Here is an 18,923-nt window from a genome sequence, read left to right on the forward strand (position 1 = left end):
TAAACGTAAAAAATCTGAACACCACTGCACATGCATGTACTGAAATATGACAATATTCTAAAACATTAGAGCGAGAGGTTTAAAAGAATACTATCTCCATTTTGACCTACGCTGAGCATGTCCGCCCTTAAAACTAGGAAATCGCCTTCTTCTACATAATAAATAATTACAAGATAAAAAGAACTTTTTATATATAACGTTTTTAAATTCTGCTGAACCATATAAACTTGACTTGACTAGCTTAAACGATCAAAAAAATTTGTACTTGACATGTCATATTGATTTCCATAGTAACGCACGTATATATTAATAATTTAGTTGCTCCTCTAGCAACCAACAATGGTGTCGAAATAACATTTCATACAAAACAGAATTAACTGAAAATTAATTCAATTCTACTTAAAGATGGCAAAAGTTTTAAAAAATGAATTGGCATCGTGTTCTGATATATTCTAAAAGTTTCAAATGTCTAGCTAGTCGGGAAGCTAGTTAAAAATCGATTGCAAGATTTGTACCGGACAAACAACCACCGGACAAATAAGAATACGAGCTAATAAAAACGTTGTAATAAAAATGATCATTTATTTGAGTTATAAACAATTCATTCATCTAACAAGAAAATTCATTTCTCTTGTTTCGAATGTTTTATCACTTCGTTATTCAGGTTTTTCATGTTTGTTTACATCATAATTCTCACATTCATTCATGTAATGCTGCCTAATGTTTCGTTATAAATTTTTGTCTCATATTCATTTCTTTCTTTCTTTTATTATATTGTTTACTGTCAATTTTATTCATGGTCGAAATACATTGTATTATCAATTTCAAGAGGGACATGGAAATGTCATTCTGAGGCGGACGAACCGGTACAGATTTATTTATTAAAAGTGGAGTAAGCACTAAAAAAATGTTGCGTTTTATTAAATTAAATTATTAATAATCATATTCTTTTCCTGATTTTACGCTACCGCAGCTAAAAATGTTTTGTTCATAAAACAACACAATCGAAACATAGTAAGATTACACGCAGTTCAACATGTGTACCGACATGTTTTCCGCGTTACTTAGATAATCTAACTCGCGTAGAAAATAAAATTGCGGAAGAAAATCATTATCTAATAACTGCGACCGGAAAATTGCCCCAAATCAAAATGCTTCTCGCGCACAAAAAACACCACTTCGCAGCGAACAACATAACACTAAACCCGTGGTGGGAAACCCTATCACCAATCACCACAAGTAGGGAATAATTTGCCACGAGAGTAGGTCAAAATTGAGATAGAAAGTGAAAAAAAATATTATTGACTTCTAAATATTGTAACCTGATATTTCCTACATCTCATTGGAAGCATTCTGAATGTTTAATTGTCCCAGAAAATGTTTATTTTTCAAATGTAATTTATAAAAAATTCATACATAAATAATTACAAGATAAAAAGAACTTTTTATATACCACGTTTTTTTTTTTAATTTTCTGTTGAATCATATAAACTTGACAATTCTATGTATTAATAAAAACTTTTTATTGTACTTGATAGAAATACTAAATAAATATTATAGAATACAGAAATGTAATTTTGACATTTCATATTGATTTCCATAGTAACGCACGTATATATTAATAATTTAGTTGCTAGAACCCAGTTAGCAAACAATAATAGTGAGTAGTAAATATTACTTTTAAAGAATTTTTTCCGAAACATACAAAACAGAATTAACTGAAAATGAATTCAATTCTACTTAAAGATGGCCAAAAGTATTAAAAGAATGCATTGTCGTGTTCTGATATATTCTAAAAGATTCAAATGTCTAGCTAGTCGGGTTATTTAAAAATCTTGGACAAACAAGAAAAAATTTGTACTGCACAAGAAAAATTCTGTACCGGACAAACAAGAATGCGAGCTAATAAAAACGTGGTAAAATAGGTCATCTATTAACAGTACGACATGAAGCAGTGAATAACCCCGTACTATTGATAACAAATTAAAATTATATTAAATCAAAAATATCAATCGTTCTGTGAGTAGGTTTATTTATTGCATACTATTTTAACCAAAACAGGACGAAGATTATGCCGTATGCAACGTTTTGGCAAAGGAAGTTAATTTTATAAAACCATGACGCTTTACTAGATTGCAAGTTAATTAATTAACTCCTAATTTTATTGTGAAAATGTATGTTTTCATTGATTTAAAGCGCAAAACAATAAATTTTAAGAATGTGTGCTCTCTACATTGAATCTTCCTTGCAATACCAACGGCTACTTTTATCTTGCACTGTGTTTAATTGTCTAGTGCAAAGTGTAATAGAGATATGAAAAATATGTATCGGTCAATAGTGAATTATTGATGTATATTTGTGTATTTGTGTATTTTAAATACTTGAGAGTATGTATGAAAATTAGAGATCATTATTTGCTTAACTTTCAAGAAAGTTTTCTTCAACATTTTTTAATGATATACACTTCGTCTATAAGGTTTTCACATTGTTCTCTGTTTTACAAAAGGTTTCCCATTTCTGCGCTAGACAAGTGATTACTACTGTGTCAAAACTTAAATAGTTTCATAATTTATATGGCGTCGATTATAGATACATAAATATTGTACCTACACTAAATAATGACATTTTTAAATAAGTATAATATAATAATAATGAATAATGTATGTGTACTAACCTTGAACCGTTGCTGGAGGTAGCGCCGTTGATTTTGGAGCTCGTCTCACTATGCGAAGATCCATCTTCAATCCCTGTACTCCCATTACTGTCAGCTTTCTCCACCTTCTTGTCGCGTAAGCTCTCCATCTTTTTATCTGCCATCCTGTCCACCTTTTTCTCGCCCATATTATCCAAGTTCTTCATCCCATTAACACCATTATTAATTTTATTATTACCAGTCATCTTATTCACACCACTGTCTCTCATACTACTGCCGGCGGCAACGTTGGCACTTTGGACTTCGACGTCAGGATCACCGCGCACAATTGCTTCTGTCATTCTTTCTTGTCCTTCTACAGAACTATGTCCACTAGTTCTCTCATTTACTACAGTCACAACAGGCATCAGAGTTTCTTTCTTTATCACCGCTTCTTTTACTTTGACTAGTTCCGCTTTCGTGTGGATATTTTCTGTACTAGTTTTAGTTGGTTCTACTTTTGCTGTGGTTACGGTTTCGATTGGTGTAATATTCTTTTGATCACCATTTTTCTTTCCGTTTATTAAACTGCTTGCACCAGAGGCAATAGATCCACTATTTTCTTTTACAAGTTTCTTTGCTTCTTCCGCGGCAGTTTTGGCAGCACTATTTTTTACACGTTCTATTGCTTTCGCTGCGGCCACTGTGGCTGCAACTCCCAATTTCCTTCCACCTTTTGTAGCAGTATCAACGACTTTCGTATCAGTTTCGTCAACCTTCTCCAATGTCAAACTAATCTTGTCCGATATTGATTTATCTTCATTATTTACCTTATCCCTCAGATCAACCATGCTGGATTGTGTACTATTTAAAATATTATCTATCTTTTGTTTTATCTTTACAAGTTGTGGATCAGATGGAGAAAGAATTGCTTTCAATTTGAGATTATTACGAATAATTGTAGAAGAATCATTTTTTGCTACTTGAGGCTCTTTTTCTTCTTTGAGACTACCCATACTTGCTTTGCTTGCAGTTTTCTGTAATTTAGAATTTTCATCTCCTTCATTATCTTTGCCTTCGCCTTCTGCTGTCATTTTTATAGCTATGGAATCTGTTGAGCTCATTCTCTCTAAAATTTTCTTTTCTCGCACTTTTTCAAACGTAGACGGCAGTTGGCTGGTAACTTTGGCAGCAATCTCCAAAGGATTTGCAGTAATGGCAGCTGTAGTCATCGACACAACACTGCCTTTCGTCATAGGAATAAGTCTTTCCATTGTCAAACCCAAATGGCTCATTTTATCATATTGAGTTTCATTGTCTTGAGTGGGTATATCCTCAGAATTTTGTTTGCTAGTGGAAGTACTTTTACCAGATTTAGCGTTATTATTGGGTGATTTTTCTTCACCACTCTTCTCTTGAACGTCTTTTAAATTTTGTTTTCGTTTTGTAGCCGCTGCACCAGGCTTTTCACTTGTACCCTTAATACTGTTTCCACGACTCAATATACTCGTTCTACTATTAGAACGCTTTAATTCAGGTTTACCACTAGTAGTCGAACTTACTTTCGAGATAATGCTGCTTCTACTATTTATTCTTCTAAATGGAGGTCTATTATCACTTTCCGTTGAATCTTTACTGTCAGCTCTGCTTGTTCTATAGGTTGATGTTGACGCTTTTCCATTTCCTTTATAACCTGAATTTACCTTGGAGACAGACGAAGTTTCTCTATTAAGTGGACTTGTATCTTTTGCAGGACCTCGACTTGCAGCTCTAGAGGGTGCTCGAGATGGTGTTCTGGAGGTGGTAGGTGATGTTACTAAGCTTTTAGATGCTCTACCTCTAGTAGTACTATTTGTTGGTGACGTAGAACCGCCCGCAACAAATCTTGCTTTGACGGCGCCACGACGAGTTGTTCCAGCTTGAGTGGGGCTTTTATCTGGAGTAGACACGATCGGCGAAAGTCTTTTTGAGTTAATAGCTTTGTGCGTAGGAGGTGGTCCCAGTTTACCAGGTGATTTTGGTGGTTTATTTTTAAGGATAGACGTTGGTCCAGTTGCTAGACTACTTTGACTTTTACTTCTATATCCTATCACTGAACCTTCTGACGAATAATTGCTTTCACCATCCACAACAGTAAATACTCTGTTCTCGTTTATGCTACTAGTACTATTTGAAACAAATCTTCCATTTGATGATAACGTATTTGACATTCTACTTGGCTCTAAAACTGTTATGCCAGATCTTTGTCTTGGAGGAGAAACAGACGTCTGTCTTCTTGGTATCTTTGAATGATGCTGTGGAGAGCCAGTCTTTGATTGTGGTTGTGATTTAGAGAAAGCTCTTGACGAAATTTTTCCAGATGGTGGTTTTCTTGTCAAACCATCTTTTGTATCAAATACTCTACTAGTCGGCGGAGCAATATTTTGGAAATGTAAAATGGCCGCAGGAGAATTGGATCTTGATCGCAAGTTAATTTTATTGCCGATAATTGTCGAAGTCTCAACTATTCCTAACTCCTTTAAAATCTCCATTTCTTCTTCAAACTCTTTCCTATCTGCCTCCTCTTGATTTCTTTCTTTATTAAACTCGCTCAACTCTTTTATTTCTTCTATATTTTCTTGGATATAATTTCTTGCTGGTGTATTGGCTCTATTTGGTGTGTGAATTTGGCTTTGTGAATTGTTTAATGGGGCGTCCATTTCATCTGGTGATTGGGCTCTAGATGATCTTCTTGATGAGATGTCTGGTCCTTTGAAACCTTTGCCTCTGAACGGTGAGACTCGGCCACTGGGTGGTGGGGGTGTTGGTGAAGAAGGCGGTATAGATCCTTGGACTGACGGGGTCTCTTGAGCTTCTCCGAGAATCGCGAAGGCTGTATTTCGATGCGGTCGAACTGCTGAAGTCACCCTGGTAACAGAAAAAACGACTTATTTTAAAACCATTCACATTTTTACACTTCAATATAATGTTAGAAAGCGATGAAAGGTGCCATGTGATTTTCAAGTTGCCGATAAAATTCATTATTGTTTTACTAAATCATTTTTGCTTATAATAAATTAGCATTATAAAGAAATATTTTTTACGAGGAATGGTTGTCAACCACTCGCCCAGATAATTGAGACCTTTCTCTGAAACACACACATATTTACAAAACAACGTGTAGCTTTTTTCGAAACCCTGGATTTAAATCCATTAAAGCGGACGCCACTACACAGCGTGGTATATATATATATTATTTTGTTGAATAGTCTGCCGTGATATTTTGAAATAATTAATATCAGCTAGTAATTTTAGCATCGAAATTATTTTACTTGAACTAAGCTTAAAATAATTTAGCTATATGTGAAGTAAGTAACCAATTTCGCTCCTAAGCGAAGAATATAGTTTCCACAGCATAGAGATTTTATGTATAGAAATTTAATAAAATTGGAACATTGTCTGCAATGTCTGCAATGCTCCACGTACAACGCATTGTATCTCAATGATATACGGCAATCTGTCTGGTACTACAGCTCATGGTGAAGTATGATACGGAAAAATGTAATCCGTACAATTTACATGTAACCTAAAAAGTCTGTATCAGTATTTCTACCAAAGTAACAAAGTGTTTATTCTAGAGTCGCAATGGATACAACGGATATTAAAACAATAATAGTTAAAATTTTAGAAGACTTCACACAAAGAAGAGAAGATTAAAAATGAAAGTGATTTTTATTAATACCACGGTCCAATAAGCAGTTGATAAGGTAGATATCGTTAAAACTATAAGTTATTGTTTCACAGTTAAGTTAAATAATAGTAGATTATTAATTTACACTTTCAATTTTGTTTATTAACGTCACGCGTGTAACTCTGAAAGGGAAATTTATTTTCTGTTATAAAATGGTTGATACAGTACAAGATACCAACGACTATCGATATATTATTATTATAATATTGAAGGTTGGAAGTAATCAGTACGTATAATAAGATGTTTCTATTTAGTGGTTAAATCATACTTAATAATATTTTTTTAATTTAAACCTAACGTAACCATTGCATACATAAGTGTACGGCAGTGATACCAACCATAGCTCTGCAAGAACATAGTTACCCTCCTAGTTAACAAAGCAAATGACAATTTTATCAACACATTGGAATGATGAGATCGATTTTCCTTCATATATTCTTCCATTTTTAGCGATAATGTTTGAGGGAAAATAGCAATCAGCTGTTTGTATTTGAACGAATGTCTATAAATTTCATCAGGTTTGTTGATTGAATATAATCATTTTCATTGGTCTCAAGCATTGTAAATCGATCACAATCAGAGGTTCACGATACGGCTTCGGCCAGGTCAGTGCGATAATATTATGTGTGACGCATAAAGCCTTAGGATCGACTTATAAAATTATATATTTACAATTATTTTACAAAAGTAATGCTTATTCATGAAATGTGTAGTATTGGCATGCTATTTTTTATATAATGCGATCTGTCATTTACGCATTTCGTTGTTTCCGTTTGCGCATCGATAGGTAAATATTATTCGGAAAAATAATATTAAAAATCGTAGAAAATACGCATGGCCATGTCGTTATTATTTTTTAATTTATTTGTAAAACTCTTTTGTATTTTTTTAGTAAGTCTTTTTTTCACTTCAAAATAAAACATTGACGTGCCATGCATAATCATCTCGCGTGAAATAGGTTCGCTATCCCTGACCTATATGATATGATACCAAAATGTCCAAAAACCTTTTTGATTGCTTTGTGTTTAAACGCATACATTTTTTGCTCACTTAGTAAATTAAAGGAACAATAATATATTAATTGTGTTGTGGTCAAAATCTCACAGTAGACGATTTGCATATTATTTTTAATCGGTGAATGAGTTGTCATCATTTCACTTAGCGCTTTGTAAACTTGCAAAAATGCTGCATATTAGTAAATTATTATACCGTTATGGATATTCAACATATTAATTTTCTTACTTAAAATTAACCTACAAATACATTTGTATATAAAATCTACAAACAAATTTTAACATGTCATTAGAGACAAAAATTCATATTGGTAGGTGTCTTTAGTATAATTGTTAATGAGAAGGCATTTTATGGGATATAAAATTATATTAAATACACAATCATCAAGCTGTTAAAACCTCCGATGTTACAATTTTGTCAATTGTTTTTTTTTTATATAATTTATATAATTCTGCATAGTTTAATAAACCCTTCAAATATTCTATCATAACCAACTGGGGTTAATTCACTACTGGATGGAAGCCTCATCTAGCTCCTTTCAATCTTCTCCGTCTAGTTCTTCGCAGCTACTTATATCTACCGAACTTTATCAGTTCGTCCATCCATCTGGTTTTAGGGCATTCCCGTACCTAGTTGTTTTGTGTCTTTTAGGTACCACAGTGTGACGGCATTTACCCAGCGGTCGTCCAACCAGCCCATCGTCATTTAAGATTAAAATATAATTAATTATGAAAATCTCCGATGTAACGTGTCTCATTGTAATTATACCATGATACATTGAATTGAATTCTGTGAGGACCAAATGTCGCTTGTTTAATGCGTGCATGCTACCTGTGCTCCTGTATGGCTGTGAGACATGGCATCTTACTTAGCTTCAAGAGTCTTGGCTTTTGAGCTTTGAGAATCGATCTCTCCGCCGAATCTTAGGGGTACATTGGTACGACCGCGTTACAAACACCCGAGTTCGTGAGCAGACACAACAGCCTTCGGTGATTGAAGTTATCACGAAGAGAAGATTTACGTGGCTGGGACATGTATTGCGGATGCCGCCAAAGAGTGCGGCACTTCGTACCCTTGTGGCACAGCCTGAAGGGTTCCGTCGCCGTGACCGGCCCTCCCTCACCCTGCAGCGATGCTACAAAAGCGACCTACGTGCTGCGGGTTTGACATGGCGGGAGGCGCAGGAGTTGGCGATGGACCGAGGGAAGTGGCGCCAGCTTGTGCTTGCCCTATGCCCCAACGTTGGGACGTGACAGGGTGAAAGAAGAAGAAGACATTGAATGCAATTACAAACATTTAATAATGACAACCCCTTCCCCAACTACCTATTATTGAAATAAAGCAAAAGTCTATCTTGTTTTTTTTGTGATTATAAATTTCCTGTAAAAATTCAATTTTGTCACATTGAAGTTTGTAACAGCGTATAGTATACGATACAAAAATCGTCTTTGTAATGAAGTACTTATGTTTTATTCGTAGCCAGTAAAATTTTATTAATCCGCAATCCTATTGTTAGTTTATGAAGTTATACTTTTGAATATTTTCAACACATAATTTTATTCTAAAAACATTGATAAAGTAAGTTTTCTTTCGTTGAAGAAATGTAGTGACATGTTATAATATAGTTATGTGTACAATAGTCTGTACTTATTGACGTCTTTATTGTTGGCATTTTCAAAAGCCCTTTAATGGAATAATAATGTATGATCATGCAGCTTTTTTGAAGTAGTAGGTATATGTTTCATTCAGTTGTATTTGTATTCAAAAAACAGACAAAACCCAAAAAAATATATACGTATATCATTTAATAAATGCACGATAACAACTTGGTCATTGATTAAAATACTTTTATATTTGATGTTCTCGTGAACATATAATAATAAAAATAGTTCAATTACCGAATATAGTACGGTTTTCAACAATATAAATGACGAAATTAAAAGGGGATCCTAAAATTTGTTATGATGGTCAACATATGCAAATTAAATCCTCCTCCAGATCTAGATTATCAAGAACCACAAACGTTAGCCGAGATATCTACTGCCCCTCTAAGTAAAATGACACATTTTACATTACATTTTCTCTTATATTATCTAAAATTATTAGATTGTTTTGACATATCTCTAAATATAGACTATCGATTTAGAGATTATGTCAAAACAATCCAATAATTTTACATATTTTATAAGAGAATTGGTAGTTTAAAACTTGGGTTCTCATTTGAATAAAACCAAAAACACTGTCTATTTACTTAGCAGGGCAAACTATTGAAGCTAGTAATATGTTAATGATCGGAGACGTGTACATTTACTACCAGTGTTTAGTGATTCACAGAAGTTATAGCTGGTTGAGCGTCTAAAATATCTTTGACGCAATCTGTAACGATGGCATTTGGTGACGTCGCTATAATCATGAGCTGTACAAACTATGTGACAGCTGTCAGTTTTATCAATACCCAAGTCTGTGATGGGCCTACCACCTGATACATTGATGATCAAGCAGTGACAAAGCGCTTCATAATTAATGATTGGTCCAGAAGGAAAATTAAGTGTGGAATAATCACTACCTTAAGTTTTCATCACTTACGAATAGACTGGGGGAGTGATGCAGTCTACTTAGCGTGGTTAAGGTTCACTCTGAGTTGTACTGCTCGAGTAGAAGAAGAAGAAGTACAAATGTATGATAAATAAATATAATTATTCCCAAGTAGGCAGCTACTTATAATCAGTAAATTGTAATTTCTAATTTTAAGCGAAACATAATATTATGGGTCTCTACATAGTGGAGGTTATATGTGTAAATTGACAGCGTTTTTACGACGCATACGTATTAGCTATTATATTTATTATAACATCCTAATGGAAATTACTCTCCACCTTCATAAAACTCCAGAGGCTAAACTGGGCAGGCCATGTCCAGCGCATGCCTGAGTCACGGATACCGAAGAATATCCTCGAAGGAAACCCAGGGGGAAAAAGACCAGTGGGAAAGCCACGCACATGGATGATGGGGTGATAACATTACAAAAAATGCCAAACAGCTGCTAAAAATCAGAACTGGAAAAGACGTGCGGAGGACCGTTCCGGCTGGAGGACGGCGGTGGAGGAGGCCAGGGCTCGACTTGAGCTGTAGCGCCATGGAAGAAGAAGAATGGAAATTACTCTGCATAAAAAAAATAATGGAAAGACAACATGTATTTTTTTCGGGAATCGAATCCGCACCCACGGATTTAAAGAGAGAGGCTCTAGCATTAATACACTTCAGGAATATTATTACACATTTCAGGGGAACATTGCTGATATGAAAGTGGTCCGGGATTTTTTTGTAGTCGTCCTAAAATTTTATTCTAGACAAATACCCAATATTTATGTAAAGTGGAGATGGGCACGCTATATCACTTGTAGAACAGATCATCGCTAGACACATCTCATTATCCAGTAGCAAGCAAGTGATATTAAAATACCTGAAAGGTGACTAAAAGCTCATTGGATTGATGGAATATTCAAGTTTAGATGAAGTTCATGGTAATAAACGACCGATAACTGAGAAGATATGACACAGAAAGGAAAGGCTTTCATCCGGCAATGGATTACAAGTGGGTAAGACGATGACGATGACATAATATAAACACTATAAAAATCAAAACAAAGTGTTTAAAGGCTATACTTCAGTTGAGGCATGGTCTTAAAAGATCGTGGCTAGGCGATGCGCGGATTGGGCAAATGACGCGTGCCGAACGAAATATAATTTGTCATAAAAATCCAACATGCGTCCATTTAATGTTATTTTTATTGTTATATTACTAATAATAATAGTATATTCATTGACATGTTTTCTTTTTTAAGAACATACGTAAAGTTTTTTAGTTATCTTTACACGATTTAAGAATATATTCCTCCGACACCATCACAAAACAAATTGACGTGCTCACACCCCGACTGTCAGTAATTATTTGCCGTTTCACCGAAGTACGCTTTTGAACAAAGAAATGAATAAAATAATGTAGAATAAATAGTTAACTGTTCGATAGGTGATAAAAATAATATCTATAATAAGTATAAAAATAAATATTTGTTTGTTTGTTAGTGTTTTATGCGCTGCCATACCGTTCATCCGATTGCGATAAAACTTTGTCAACTTATTGCTTGCACTTGCGCGAAGGGTATAGGCTATATCTTATATATAAAAATGAATGTCTGTCTGTCTGTCCCGTATGCGTTCCTATACCATTCATCCGATTGCGATGAAATTTTGGTAAGTGGTTGTATGCACACCGGCGAAGGTTTCTAAATTAGAAAAATCATCATCTTCTTCTTCTTCATTCTATTTTCTTTTATTTGTATGGTTCCTATACCATTCATCCGATTGCGATGAAACCTTCGTCAGTTGTTGTGGTAACACCCGCAAAGGTTTCTGAATTAGTACAACCATCTTCTTCTTCTATTCTATATTCTTCTATTCGTATACGTTCCTATTCCATTCATCCTATTGCAATACAACTTTCGTCAGTAATTGTGCCAACACCCGCAAATGTTTCTGAATTAGTACAACCATCTTCTTCTTCTATTCTATCTTCTATTCGTATGCGTTCCTATACCATTCATCCGATTGCAATGAAATTTTGATCAAGTGTTGTGCTCACGCCCGAAAAGGTTTCTGAATTAGTACAACCATCTTCTTCTTCTTCTATTCGTATGCGTTCCTATATCATTCATCCGATTGCAATGAAACTTTGGTGAGTTAACGTGCGCATGCCCGCGAAGGTTTCTGAATTAGTACAGCCATCTTCTTCTTCTTCTATTCGTATGCGTTCCTATACCATTCATCCGATTGCGATGAAACTTTTGTCAGTTGTTGTGCGCACACCTGCGAAGGTCTCTAAATTAGTATTATATAACATACAAAGTTTGTTGTTTGTTTGTTCCATCCAATTGTGATTTTTTTACTACATATTAATAACATTAATAACGTTTTCATATGTTGGGTTCGATTTTAATTTAGTGTTCTTTTATTTGACGTTATTATTACGTTATTATGACGAATTACCTCTTATTATTTTTTAAATATCTAAGATAAATAAAACTACGAAGCGACCCTGTGTGAAGCCGGGTACTTCAGCTAGTAAGTAATAAAATACAATATGACAAGACGCTAGGAAATATTGCGTATGATCATATTCAATAGTTCAGTTTCTACGGTGATATCACATTTGTAATCTATATGATTTGTAATGAAAAAAATATTTGTAGCTCGTCGGCTGGTAACTGGACAATTTATTAGACTCTGGATAAAATCCCTCGGGTGATTAACCCCTAGGGTTCGAAATGAACCGGAGCGCAATTCCGGTTTCTTAAATCTCCGAGATTATCGCTTTGTCTCGTGGACAAAATAATTTGATCGTCTAAACTAGCTTGGCCATATAACACAGAATTAAACACACTTTTGAATATAAATATGTTCATATTTTCGGAAACTTATCGAGTGATCCGGTTCAAGATTCTTTCTATTTCGAGCACTGTTAACACCCCTAAACGTCAATAGATTAGGTTAAATGTGATCAATAAGTAAATATAATGAGAGAGCTTCATGAAATGCTGCTATACATTTCTGTGGCGGTAGATCTTTTCTTCAATTTTTTTTTTCTGACAGAATATATTTTTTAAATTGTAAAATTAAACTAATAACTTCTTCTGATTAAGATTTAAATATTTTAGTAAATATTTTCTCTCCCTCCCTTCAGCTGTAAAATGTGCACAATATTAGATGTTTTTATTAGAGATTTTGCATCTATATTCATTTTTTCTGTGAAAAATAATTTTTCATTTCGTCAAATTTATTTTAAAACATATATTTTGTTATATTATAGAATTTTGTATCCATTATTGGTTGTGTCAATAAAATTTTATTAAAAGAGTTTATTTTATTTTGATGCAAGGGAATGATGTCGGCTGGGTAATTGTCCTAAAACCCTTTGATCTGTTGGAATATCTCTAGGTATTTTGGTGGGATAATTCATTTATACCCTACAAAATCATTGAGTAGCTTTGTAAATATATAAACATAACATTGTTGATATTATTATTTAAAAACCTTCTATATTAAGCGTAGGTCAGACTTAACATAACAGTAAAAAGAGTTTTTCAGCTTAGTAATTTAGCGATTTTTTTTATAAAATAGCAATCAAACAAAGAAGGTTATCAACCGTAAAGATTCCTCCAGCGCGAGTGGACCGAAGTGTGACTAGTTGGTTGCGTTCTACGACTCTACCTAAGAATTAGCGAAATTGAGATCTCCAGATTGCAATGTTGTGGTAGATTTCTATACCATTAAGACAATTCCCAGGTCATCGCTATTCAAATTATGTTGAAAATTACATTGAAATAGCCATTTCTTCATATAAACCGAACTTTCTACCGATTATTCTACGATTTAATAAAGGAATTTAATAATTTCATATAATGAAATATACATTTCTTAATACGATTGTATTCCATCAGTTCATCATACAAACATAACGCGATGAATCTAAAATACTGCACAGTATGTGTGCAATATCAATAATAACGCAGTTAATTGAATGGTCACGAAAAGTTAAATACTATTCCTGAAACTCAGTGTCCTAAACCTTTTAAGTTTTAGGTATTTTAGATTTCTATAATGTTGGTGATAAAGGTGAATTGGTTCAGAAATATATGATACTTTAGTTAGGAACCAAATCTGTACTCATTTTCCATGATAATTCCAGATTTTTTTTTAAAACATTTATTTGTTTACTTTAAGGTTGCCATTATTCACAAATAATGTGTATTTTTTTTAGAGGTATAGAACTTTAAGCTGGCAGCACTTTTTTAATTGGCGGCCATTTTGTCAACTGTTAAGTGATTTATGTTTAGTTTGGTTTGGCATTTCAACATGAATAGACTGACGCCTGAACAACGCTTCCAAATTGTGAAAATTTATTTTAAAACAAGATTGCCGGTGATCCCGATTTTCATAAGCGAATTTTGTTTAGCGATGAAGCTCACTTTTGGTTGAATGGATACGTCAATAAACAAAACTGCCATATTTGGAGTGATGATAATCCTCAAGTGTATGTTGAGACACCGTTACATCCAGAAAAATTGACTGTTTGGTGTGCTTTATGGGCTGGTGGAATAATTGGTCCGTACTTCTTTAAAAACGATGCTGGCCAGAACGTTACAGTCAATGGTGACCGCTATAGAGCCATGATTACTGACTTTTTCGTTCATCAATTGAACAACCATGATGTGCAGGAGCTGTGGTTTCAAAGACGGCGCAACATGTCACACAGCTCGTGCCACAATTGATTTATTGAAGGAAACGTTTGGTAACCGCATAGTTTCACGTTTTGGACCCGTGAATTGGCCTCCAAGATCGTGCGATTTAACGCCGCTTGACTATTTTCTGTGGGGATATGTGAAGTCGCTAGTCTACGCCGATAAGCCCGAAACGATTGACTACTTGGAGGACAACATTCGCCGCGTTATTGCCGATATACGGCCACAAATGTTGGAAAAAGTCATCGAAAATTGGACCTCCAGATTAGACTACGTCTGAGCCAGCCGTGGCTCATATGCCAGTCATATTTAAATTATAATGCCAGAAGAGCATCTTTCGAATAAAGTAAATTTCATGTCAATATAAAAAGTCATCTTTGTTTTATTCCATTTCAAAGTTGTATACCTCTAAAAAAAACACCCTTATATAACATAAATAAATCTTCATTGTAACGTCTTCTATTGGTTCTAAACTAAATTATTAAAAAATCTAATAGAGACACTCCAGACTTATTATAAAACATTATTTGTCATTAAAAAAAGTGGTAAGTATATATATATTTTGTTATAGTTTCATTATAACATCCGCTTCTTTCTGTACTTTATAATTCTATGTTTATCTTGGCATCCTCCAGTATCTATAATATTCACTTTTTCATAGTAATTATTAATATTATTTTTTATATTACAGGAAATGCGCGTAATCTGTTTGTTAAGTATGTGAACCTGTCCAAGCGATATTTTTATTCGATGTATGTTTTATGGAATATGACCCCAATTAGCTGCAAGTTGCGCTGATTTTTAACGTTTTTACCATAACGGGGTCATAATATTATATTAATTGAACTAACAAGTAACATTTATAATATGGAGAGAATTACACTTCTAAATGATGACTATGATTAATGCCTATACATATAATAACGTATAAAAATGAAAGTCATGATTAATTACTTTACTGACCGAAAAAAACGGCACTTAGCTCGAACAAGTGAAGAACTATATTTATCTAGGACATGATGTCTATAAATATGTGTGGTTGAAATCATTCGCAGATCAAAAATGGGCTGCAGTATTTTTTGTCTAAAGCGTTTTGTTTTAAATATACATTTTTGTAGTGAACCAGTCTCTACGCTTGTAGGTATGGATGTATTGGATGTATCTATAGTCTATGCTTGTAGGTCATTAAAGAGCAACCTTACCTATAAGGTGCCTAGTGTCTACGAACATTTTAGGGCCAATATTATTTCATCAGAAAAAAAAAATTCAAAAACAAAAAACGAACAAATGATAAAATAAGCTACAGTCCAAAATTTTAATTAAAATGTTGAATACACAGCCACAGTAGTTAAATGTTAAAACTGCAACATTTTTAAAATGTATAAATTCGGAAATTATGTAGTCGAATATCAATTTGACGCATACAATTATTTTCAATTGAAAGTAGTGAAAGTAACGATATTCGTTGCTGCCCCATTGTTGGTTTGAGATATCTTTTAATCAATTTCATTTTAAAGCTTCTTTCTCATTCTGTTCGAAACAAGTGCAGATAGAGTGATAGATTTTGAATATTTTACCTATTTACATTCTAAAAACTTGTTACGAACTTATCACCAACATGTGCAGGAATCATATTCAATACAGATTGTTTTATAATCATATTCTTCAATAGTAAAAACTTATTTACAATTTGATGATTTTGTGTTCACTGGTTATAAATAAATAAAAGTTCCTAAAGCCTACGAAAGTCTTAAAATGGCCCTGCTCTCAGCGAGCATAATTATACTTGCAAAACACGTACACCCAATACAAGATAGGTGCTAAAATTTGGAGTAGTATAGTTTGATTTTTTATTATTTTCTATTTATTGCTAAATTCTTTTGTAATTTTTGTTTTAAAACGAGGCGCCGATAAATATTAGTTTGACGGGTGCACTTAGGCAAACGCTGCGAGTGCATCTTGCTGAAATATATAGGTTTTATGCGAAATATAAAGTTAGTGGTAAATATCTTTAGTATATTTGGTAGAAAACGTGGTTAACTGTGCTGTGTTTAAACGTGGTAGCTATAATGAGAAACAAAATGTATGTTCATCGGTAAGTTAGTAATAATAAAATTGAGGGCTCTACTTTTAGTCATAATATGCAAAGAAAGCAAATTTATATTATACCCGAACAATGCCCGCTCTCTTTAGAATTATTACTCTGAGATTCATAATATTGGTTATGAGAGAATATACCGCATCAATAATTATTGTACATATTATATACGTAGACAAATACCGATGCATCGTTATTTAGAATATTTAAATTAACGGCCATTTGTAAAACATCAAATAAAATAGTATTCGTAAACGAAATTTTATAGCTACTTATAATAAATAAATGTACAGAATATTATTTTTGCTTTATCTAATAATTCAACCACACCAAAAACTTTTATAAATTTCCCTCAATGTCTTGTAATATAAAAGTTTCATTAGACTCCCTCTAGTTATAGTTAACAATCTCTGATTTCAACGAATATACGTAATCGTATCATTGATAATATAATTAGTACTAAATTTAATAAAGTTGCCAGCATTTTACTAACGTCGTAGACATGCCGTAGAAAGCGTAGAGGGCTGGAACCGTTGGTAGAACAAACTGTGGACTACCTCTACGGGTGGCGTAGGCGCAAACCGATGTCCTTGGCGATAACAAAATAATGTGCTAAATGCTGCGATGTTAATTTATTTTACCTTCACTTTCATGATATATGTTTAAATACCACACTTTATTAGAACCTAAATGTTTTATAGCGTTAATGAAGTATAACGGCATCTCAGTTTTATGTTATCAGTAGTTATGATAATATACATACTATGTACTGCATAATACGTATAGGTACAATATTCAACTTTAAACCATAATTATAACAAAATAAAAAGAACTTTTTATATACCACGTTTTTAAATTTTCTGTTGAATCATATAAACTTGACAATTCTATGTATTAATAAAAACTTTTTATTGTACTTGATAGAAATACTGAATAAATATTATAGAATATTGAAATGTCATTTTTAGATTTCATATTGATTTCCATAGTAACGCACGTATATATTAATAATTTAGGTGCTAGGACCCACTTAGCAACCAATAATAGTGAGTAGTAAATATTACTTTTAACGATTTTTTCCGAAACATACAAAACAGAATTAACTGAAAATGAATTCAAATCTGCTTAAAGATGGCCAAAAGTATTAAAAGAATGCAGTGTCGCCGTGTTCTGATATATTCTAAAAGTTTCAAATGTCTAGCTAGTCGGGAAGTTAGTTAAAAAATTTGTACTGCACAAGAAAAAATCTGTACCGGACAAACAAGAATACGAACTAATAAAAACGTGGTAAAAAAGTGTAAGTACGTCAGCGCAATTAAAAAAAGCATTTTATGTTTTCGTAATGTAATTATCATTATCCATAAAAGCAAACTACGAAATAATTCTTGCTTATTCACTTTTGAGACACTACAGTTGACATTTCAGAAAACATTTTAACCGCATAAATTTATTTATTGAGTCAAAAAACAATATTAATTGGGAAATGACAGTATAGTACAACACAAATAAAAAATATTCAATGATAATCAAAAATAAAGTATGAAATAGACAAAACATCTAACTCATTCATTCAAATGTGTTCTATCTCACTCTAATTCATATTGCAGAGATTTACGTATGCTATCTCACTCGCATTATTTATGGTTAGTATTTGTTCAAGCATTGTTATGAATGCTTTAGTTACGGTACAAGTCGAACACAGTTTTACGGTTTATAGGTATATAGTGTCTCGCTTCTTAAGTCGTATTAGAGTAGTTTCGTAGAATCGAGACTTAAAGTTAATTCTAATTAGTGTAATTCGATAATTTTTGACAATACGTGAAAATTTTAAAGTTTGAAAACTACTTTTATATTATGAATTGTACTTTATTAATAAAATACATTTTTAAATAATGTAAATATGAAGTGTAGTCCGTGTAAATTAAATTTATTATTTTTTATTCAAGTACCTACTAAGTACTGTTACTAATATAAAATTTCATTTTAAAATTGAATACCCGATATTATATTATGGCAATGTGTATATATTTAGTAATGTCTTAAATTGAGTAAGTACATTTTAAACACATTACATTAGGTTACAGATTAGATACATAATTAAGCTGCCATTGGTATTTCCAATTGGGAAGGCAATAACTGAGAGTTTAGATG

At 33.1% G+C, this 18,923-nt stretch overlaps 1 protein-coding gene across 1 annotated transcript in view; it reads right to left on the bottom strand.

Moving 5' to 3' along the window:
• The window catches only part of stum (mechanosensory transduction mediator stumble), a 144,994-nt gene that overhangs the window by 57,722 nt on the left and 68,349 nt on the right, over positions 1 to 18,923 (bottom strand). The window contains exon 3 of the mRNA XM_085954006.1: positions 2,675 to 5,539. Coding sequence (XP_085810132.1) covers positions 2,675 to 5,539 — 2,865 coding nt within the window. The remainder of the gene's footprint in view (positions 1 to 2,674; positions 5,540 to 18,923) is intronic.

Source organism: Rhyacophila brunnea, unplaced genomic scaffold (assembly GCF_057557595.1).
Source record: "Rhyacophila brunnea isolate RB1 unplaced genomic scaffold, BYU_Rbru_1.0 scaffold_4, whole genome shotgun sequence".
In the NCBI taxonomy this organism is placed as follows: domain Eukaryota; kingdom Metazoa; phylum Arthropoda; class Insecta; order Trichoptera; family Rhyacophilidae; genus Rhyacophila; species Rhyacophila brunnea.